Here is an 8,800-nt window from a genome sequence, read left to right on the forward strand (position 1 = left end):
ATTAGAGCACGTCAAAGATTTCTCAAACCTTCTATCTCAGGGTGTATGTTTAAAATAAGTAAAATAACAGTCCTGTTAGGCAGGGCCACATTTTACTCAGATCTACTTTGGTTGAACTACTGTACCTATAGCAATTTGGTTTCATGAAAAGTTTAGTTCTTTATTCAGATTCTTGATTGTCTGGTCTGTGAAGAGCAAGAAATGACCATCAGGACATTTATGGAGCACCGAAAATTGATTACCTACTTTCACATTGTTAATCTCAACTACAGTTGAATTAGGAAAGTTCTCAGCCACTTTCCTGTCTCTCCTTTCCTACACTGTGAATTTACCAGCTTCAAGCTTGACCTATGTACTCACCCTTTTCATCTATAATCATACACTGAAAGTCAGAGATACTGGAGGTCACTCCTTAGCTGGTTTATTTTTCCTTCCCACTGACCAGTCAAGGCCCAGTCCTGAAGAAATTGAAGGACTGTCTACCCAGCACTAGGCATCAGAGGCAGGATTAGGTTTGTAAAGCAATTCTCCATTGCATAGTGTGAGGCAACAATATTACAAGCTCATAGTCTCCCATGCCAGGAAGGCAGAGCCTCCCCCACCCTCAACAAAGATCAGAGGCCAAGGGCCACTACCCAGGTAACCACAAAGAACAATAGAACCTGTTTGGCTCATGGTTCATCCCTCTCCATGCAGCTCTGACAGCTCAGCCAACCTGTTCTTCCTGGTCTGAGGACAGTTGCTTCTACATTCACCAAGGCATGGTTTGTCATCCTCCTTACAGCTCTGTACAGCAGAATAAGAGAATCCTGGAAAGAACCTGTAAACTATCTCTGGTGCTCCTAATTGCCAACCAGAGTCCCTCTAGGATCACCCAGCTGGGGGCTTCAAGACATTAGCAGTTACCCTACTGGGTGAGCAGCAATCAAATGTCTCAGAAAGCAAACATCCTTCAGTTTTCTCCTTACACGCTATAGTCAGATAAAACCCTAATCTGGGAAATTTATAGTTTAATAATATCTCCTATTCTCCCAGAGCACTTCCTCTTCCTCCTCCAATATACCAGGTCCTGTGTGTGGTCTGTGGACCCATGAAATGGCCAGAAGGGACATTTATGGAACATCTAAAATTGATCACCTCACTACTCACAGCTAATGTCAACTACAGTCACATCAGGAAAGATTTTACCTTCCTTCTTGCCCATCCTTTGTTGTGACTACTCTGGCTTTACAGTTGGTCAGTGAAGTCATTTCTTACACAGGTCCCACGTCACTCTTACATTCACAATAAAATCTACAGAAATAGGAAGATGCTCACTCACTGATCTTTCTTCATGACACAGACCAGTCAAGGTCTAGCCTGGTAGGATTTGCAGGACTGTCTTTCCAGCACTAGGGAGCAGAGGCAGGATTAGGTGTTCACAACAATTCTCAGTTACATAGTATAATGCAAGCCTAGGCTACAGGAGACATTCATCTAAACCAGTTGTTCTCAATCTTCCTAGTGCTATGACCCTTTAATACAGTTACTCATGATGTAGTGACACCCCCACTTATAAAATTATTTATACTACTACTTCATAACTATGTTTTTGCTACTGTTATAAATTAGAATATAAATATCTCTACTTTCTGATGGTCTTAAGCCAGTGGTGTTATAGGTTCATTTGGTCCCCCAAAAGGAATCATGGCCCACAAGGTTGAGAATAATTGCTCTACACTGATATAAATAAATAGACAAATAAACAGCACTTAAAAAATGAAATGCAAAAACTTGGAAACATTGGAAAATAGAAATAAAGAGATTATAGCACTTATGCCACTGGAGAAAATGAAACCTAAAAACGATATCCAATAACTGACTTCTTAAAATTCTAAAACATAAGAGAACACTCAGTTATATTGACTTTGAAACAGAGTAGGCACTTCACTGGTAGGGAGAATGCCATTAATAATTTGTCCTATGTGAAATGTTAGCTGCTGAGTGCTGTAAGCTGACACATGGAGTTACAGTTAATGGCCTATGTCTCAAACGTCTGAGCTGACTTCACTGTGTCAACCAGGACTGAACATATCTGCATGGGAGATTTCACTAATTGGAAACTAAATACTTAGGAGTTCAAGCTCTCCCCCCTAAACCATACAACCACCAATGTCTGTCTTCATTAACAAGGAAGGAATTAATGTATGATGGGAAATTACACAGAAAGTCAATCACTGTACCCCATTAGGTCGTTCTTTGTAAAGGAGACCCCTGCAGCTCATGGCCTTAAACTTCAGACTAAGATCTAGCTATTCTCCAGTGTGTTTACCCCCTCCAATGTACACAGTACACGGTTCCTACTTTTCTGTCTGAAGGGAGAAGCCATGTTCCACATGCAAATCCTTTTATTGTTACTGCAATGGACAGTCCCACTGTATGAATCAAACTGGTACTTTTAGAGCTCAGTGGTGCAGCATACTTGTTATCCAAGAATTTATGGTGGTCAGCCAGGAGAATAGCAAGGGCAATGCCCTGTTGGGCTGCAGACAGGATTCAAGTTCACCTCAATCAGCACAGGGGACACTGAGTCACATCTCCTTTCCTAAGAGCTGAAAAAAACAGCTGTTCTAGAATTATTATACTCTCCTGGCACACAAGGTTGTGACACCTTAATGGGCCCTGAGCAGCAGGTCAGAGGCCTTTGATGGGGAAGTGGGTCTTCTGGCTGGTTGTAAATCATGGTTGTCTCATTTGTTATAGCAATGTACCTTAACGGCTGATTAATCCTGGTGAACAAATATTTGCATCTCATCATACTAATTTCTAACAGGCATGGTGTGCATGCTACTCATTTTTGGATATTTGGGATGCAGACCTCCCTCACTTTAATTCTACTTTGTGTTACTTAATGTCTCCTAAGTACTGGTAAATCCTTATACCATTAATTCTATTATCAACTATACTCGTCTACATCACAGTTTAGTAGCGGATCACTACTCCACGCAGGAGAAACCATATACAAGCCACACGAAATTAACTACAGACGGATCCCAAACCTGAATGTTAAAAGTGCAGACCTAGGAGAGACCAGAAGTCTCCGCGTTTGGCGAATGTGCTGATATCTCTCCACATGCGACGATATATGCACGACAGACACCTCCACCTGCGGCTCCCAATGCTCTGCTCTGTGCAGACACAGCCCAGGGAGTGAAGGGATTCAGAGGCTGCCAATTGAGATCTGCAAGTTTAGGACTACTCAAGCAAAAAATGCTAAACTCTGTGTCAGTCAACTGGCTCCCACCCAGCCACCACACCGGCCGCGAGTCTCAGCTCTGCTCCACATACTTTGGGAATAGCAGCCCCTCACTTGCCAAGCCCGGCCACTCCTCCCATCTGTGGAGAGCAAGCCCTCACTCACCATGTTGCAGCTGCCCAGCTGACACACTATCTGCCCACAAGAGAGATTGAACTGCAGTGCCTGAGAGGGCGGAACCAGAATGGAAGTCGGCTCCCGGAAGAGCCCTCCCATCTGACTGGCAGGTCTGTTGGAGGTTCTGATTGGCTGGTGAGGTGTGAGTGACAGGACCAGGTGAACAGAAGGGACTCAGCAAGGAGGTACAGGGCTGGTTTCTAATCCAAAGACAGACCTGTCCCAGATTGGCTGGAAATTTATGACAAATTTAACAGCAAGTCAATTGCTAATGTAAATCAGTGGGTTCGGGCTTAAAAGGGAATATACAATTTCAGAAAATTTACTACAATTAAACTAAATAACCTGGAATTAAAAAAAAAGAAATGAACTGGTTGTTGGAGGCACAAGGCAATAACCCCAAAACTCCACGAAGAAGGCAGGCAGGTCTGTGTGTGTTCAAGGCCAGACATCTAGGAAAACCCTGTCTCAGAGAAACCCTGTCTCAAGGAGAAAAAAAAATCAAACAAATTTTTGAGAAGCTGCTTTTGAGCTTCTGCTGGTGAGTATTTATTTGACATATATGGGTGGTGATGCAGGGATTTCTAAAGGAAATGGTCTGTGGCCTGAAGAGGCTGCAGGATCTGAGAATGAATTCCAATGGCTGCCAGCAGAAGTGAACTGGGGTGTGGCTTCAGGTCCCTGGAGGAGGAGTGGAGCTAGCATTGACCTTGCCAATAGGCCCCAGTCAAATGTTAATGCCAAGGCCTGAAATTCCTCAAGAGGGAGTGAATGGAGACCCTTTCTTATCTAAATGCCTGACTTTGGGGAAAGGACTTGTGGGAAGCAGGCAGCACTTGAAATTAAGGTTTCTTATCTTACTCTTGCCTTCCTGACCTGTTCCCCTCAGAATGCTCCCTCTCTATGGGGAAGGTCATGACGTCTTACCCTTTCTCCAGGATAACTTCCTACCTAGCATTCTGATGAATTGTTCTGTACTGATTCCTAACCCTAACTGAACTCTTCCACTGTAAATAAATAAAGCAAATATGTGAACAGATGAATGAATGAACAGACAAACAAACAAATAAAAAGTTCACAGATGCTTATTGACTTTTGTTTTCATAATGAAAACTTTTGAAATACGACCTAGAAAGTGTCTGGATTATAACTTTATACTAACCCCCCTCTGTCTCTCTGTCTCTCTCTCTCACTTTCTCTTTCTTTCTCTCTCTCTCTCTCTCTCTCTCTCTCTCTGTCTGTCTCTCTCTCTCTCTCTCTCTCTCACACACACACACACACACAGACACACAGAGAGAGAAACAGTTGAACAAATTTAAAATTAAACTAAATATACAATAAAAGGAAGCAAACACCTATACTATCATCATCCCGTCACTTAGAAGGCAGAGTAAACTCTGTGAACTCAGAAATTCATGGAGAATAGAATGAGTTCCTGTTGCATTTTGTCAAGTTTTTCTCATAAGATTTTCATCTTTTATGATCATGTGAGAGTCTAGCTTTTTTTTAATTTGACAGATGGGCACATGTTCCTTCCAGTTCTTCTGGCACTACAGCTTTAACAATAGAAGCAGGTTGGATTTCATCAAAGACATTTTTTTTAATTTATATAAGTTTCCACTTCTGCCCCTCCTCCCAAAACCCTCCCACTCCCTTCACTAACCCTCTTCTCCTCCCTCTCCAGTCAGGGTTTCCTGCCCTGTGGGAAATTCAAGTTCCTCCCCCTCCCTCCAGGTTTAGGAAGGTGAACATCCAAACAGACTAGGATCCCAAAAGCCAGTACATGCAGAGGAAACAAGTCCCAGAGCCATTATCAATGGCTTCTCAGACAGTCCCCATGTCAGCCACATTCTGAGAATTCGGTTTGATCACATGCTTGTTCAGTCCCAGTCCAGCGGGCCTTGGTGAGCTCTCATTAGATCAGTCCCCTTGTATCAGTGGGTGAATGCACCCCTCACGGTCCTGTTTTCCTTGTTCATGTTGTCAATCCTTCTGATCCTCATTTGGACCTTGGAGGCTCAGTCCAGTGCTTCAATGTGGGTCTCTGCCTCAATCTCCATTCGTTTTCAGGTGACTGTTCCCTCTGATCCTAACTTTCTTGCTCACATTCTCCCTCCTTCTGCTTCTCATTTGGACCTAGGGAGTTAAGGCCAGTGTTCCAATGTGTGTCTCTCTCTCTATCTCCATCCATCGCTACATGAGGGTTCTATGGTGATATGCAAAATATTCGTCAGTATGGTTATGGGCCGAGGCCAGTTCAGGCACCCTCTCCTCTGCAGTCCAGGGAACAACCTGGGGAACTCTCCTTGGACCTGGGAACCCCTCTAGAATCAAGTCTCTTGCAAACCCTAAGTTTGAGATATATACGTCCCTGCTCGCATATCCATCCTTCCTCCCTCCTCCCCTCCCATTCCCCCAAGCTTTCCCCAATCCTCCCCTGCTTCCTTCTCTCTAATCCTCTTCCCTTCCTTCCCCCCCATGCATCCAAGGTTGCCTGGCAATCTTGTCTACTTCCAATATTCAGGAGGATAACATATTATTTTCTTCAGGTTCACCTTCTTATTTAGCTTCTCTAGGATCACGAATAATAGGCTCAAAGACCTTTAACTATGGCTAGAATCCACTTATGAGTGAGTACATACCATATTCCTCTTTTTGTGTCTGGGTTACCTCAGTAAAGCATTTTCTATTTCCATCCATTTGCATGCAAAATTCAAGATGTCATTGTTTTTTACCGCTGAGTAAAACTCTAATGTATATATGTTCCACACCTTCTTTAACTATTCTTCTATTGAGGGGCACCTAGGTTGTTTCCAGGTTCTGGCTATTACAAATAGTGCTGCTATGAACATAGTAGAACAAATGCTTTTGAAGTATGATAGGACATCACTTGGGTATATTCCCAAAAGTGGAATTGCTGGGTCCTGAGGGAGGTTGCAGTTTCCTGAGAAACTGCCACACTGATTTCCACAGTGGCTGCACAAGTTTGCATTCCCACCAACAATGGATGAATGTTCCCCTCATTCCACATCCTCTCCAGCATAGGCTATCATTGGTGTTTTTGAGTTTGGCTAATCTGATAGGTGTAAGATGGTATCCCAAAGTGGTTTTGATTTGCATTTCCTTTATCACTAAATTTAAACAATATTTAGCCACAAACTCAGCCTTACAAAAAGTAATAGAAGGAAAAATCACAACCCAAGGAACCCAACAACACCCACAATAACTTAGACATCTAACAATGCTCCACAAGCACAATCCAAAGAAAAGAAACACACAAACTCTACCACCAAAAAAAATAACCTGAGTTAACAACCACTGGTCATTAATATCACTTAATATCAATGAACTCAATTCACCTATAAAAAAGCACAGACTTAGAGATTGGATACAAAAACAGGATCCAACATTCTGATGTTTACAAGAAACACACCTCAACCACAAAGACAGACACCTACTCAGAGTAAAGGGTTGGAAAAAGGTTTTCCAAGCAAATGGACCTAAGAAACAAGTGGATGTGGCCACTCTAATATCTAACAAAATCCACTTCAAACTAAAATCAATCAAAAGAGATGGAGATGGACATTTCATACTCATAACAGGAACAATTGATCAGGAAGAAGTCTCAATCCTGAATATCAATGCCCCTAATATAAAGCCACCCACTTATGTAAAAGAAACACTTCTAGAACTCAAGGCAGTCATCAAACCACACACCCTAATAGTAGGAGACTTCAACACACCTCTCTCACCAATGGACAGATCAATCAGACAAAAACCCAACAGAGAAATAAGAGAATTATTGGAGGTATTGAATCAAATGGACTTAACAGACATATATAGAACATTCCACCCAAATAGGAAAGAATATACCTTCTTATCTGCAGCTCATGGAACCCTTTCGAAAATTGACCACATACTTGGTCACAAAGCAAACTTTCACAACTACAAAAAAATATTAGTGACCATCTGTGTCTTGTCAGATCACCATGGATTAAGGTTAGAATTCAATAATAATGCTACCCCCAGGAAGCCAACAAACTCATGGAAGTTGAACAGTCAACTGCTAAATCACCCCTGGGTCAAGGAAGAAATAAAAGAAATTTTTAATAAATAGAAAAAGAAATGAGAAGGCAAGCAAGGCAAAAGGCAATGTGTTTAGAACTCAGTCTTGGAGAGTTAGCCTAGCCCAGGAGAGTAGTGTACATTTATAATACTACCAGTTGGGACACCGAGGCCAGAGGGATGCTACAGAGTCTAAAGCTAGCCTGAGTTACAGGGCAACTCCTTGTCTTAAAAAGTTAGACAGCTTCCTGCTTAGGCCTGGTGTCTTCAGTTTGAACTCCAAGACCTACAGAGTGGAAGGAGAAAAGCAACTCCCTAAAGCTGTCCTCTGACCTCCTCTTGTGCAGTGTCACATTGATGAGTGCTCCCAAATATGTACTTGCCACCCTGTGTGCAGGGTAGCACACACACACATGCACACAAACACATGCCACACACACACACACCTTTATTCACCGCACTTCGGACACAGCAGCTGGGAGGAGTAAAGGAGGAAACTGTCAGGCAGGCATCAGACCTTGGGTAGAGCCGAGTGGGATTTATTGGAGTATGCTGTGCATTCTTGTAGCAGGTGCTACTGCACACAATATCAGCCATTGGGTTGTGCAGAGGTTTGGAAATTCCTTTGATTATAAGCCCAAGAGTTATATCTTCTTCGACAAACATTATCCCTTGTCAGTGTACAGAATGGTTGGCTGCCTGTGTTGAAGAATCAGAAGATTCAACCCCTGTGAGGATGATATGGTCAGTTGAGTGATCCATCTGGTGGGGGACTGGATTGTCTGCACTGGGATGAGGAAAGGATACAAACACAACCTCTCATGAGGTATGAACAGGAAGACAGGCATATTCACCAAACATTGTGTATTTTGTTTGGTTTATTTATTATTTATTTCCATTTGTTTCCCAACGGCAGTTCTCTGTGTAGGCCCAGGTGCCTGAAATTCTCTCTAGAGACCAATCCAGCTTTGAACTCAGTGATCTCCCAGCCACTGCTTCATAAGTACTCAGATTAAAGGCCTGTATCACTATCCAGCATGTCTATTCAATAGGTGTCTTGTCATATAAAGAAATTGGTCCAGAAGGACCCTGTGTCTAATGGTCCCTGAAAGCAGAATTGTGAGATGTAAAGAGTGAGCAATGTTGTCTTCAGGCTCCAGACCAGGGCACGGCTATCACAGCCATCATCAAAGTCTCAGCCTCAGCTTTAAAAAGTCCTTGAATCTTGAGAATTTATAATTTCACAATATTCCTGCAGTTTTGTTTAAAAAAAAACTCTTTTTGGAGACAGCATCTACTCTTGTATTCTTGAGTTTCCTTGAA

The 8,800-nt window shown here is 42.6% G+C and overlaps 1 protein-coding gene across 1 annotated transcript in view; it reads right to left on the reverse strand.

Annotated features, from left to right (window-relative positions):
* The window catches only part of LOC148117929 (uncharacterized), a 47,356-nt gene extending 39,213 nt beyond the window's left edge, over positions 1-8,143 (reverse strand). The window contains exon 1 of the mRNA XM_087901756.1: positions 7,934-8,143. Coding sequence (XP_087757882.1) covers positions 7,934-8,143 — 210 coding nt within the window. The remainder of the gene's footprint in view (positions 1-7,933) is intronic.
* Between the last annotated feature and the right edge of the window lie 657 nt (positions 8,144-8,800).

The sequence above is a fragment of the Myodes glareolus genome, chromosome 25 (assembly GCF_982192425.1).
Source record: "Myodes glareolus chromosome 25, mMyoGla1.1, whole genome shotgun sequence".
Classification (NCBI taxonomy): domain Eukaryota; kingdom Metazoa; phylum Chordata; class Mammalia; order Rodentia; family Cricetidae; genus Myodes; species Myodes glareolus.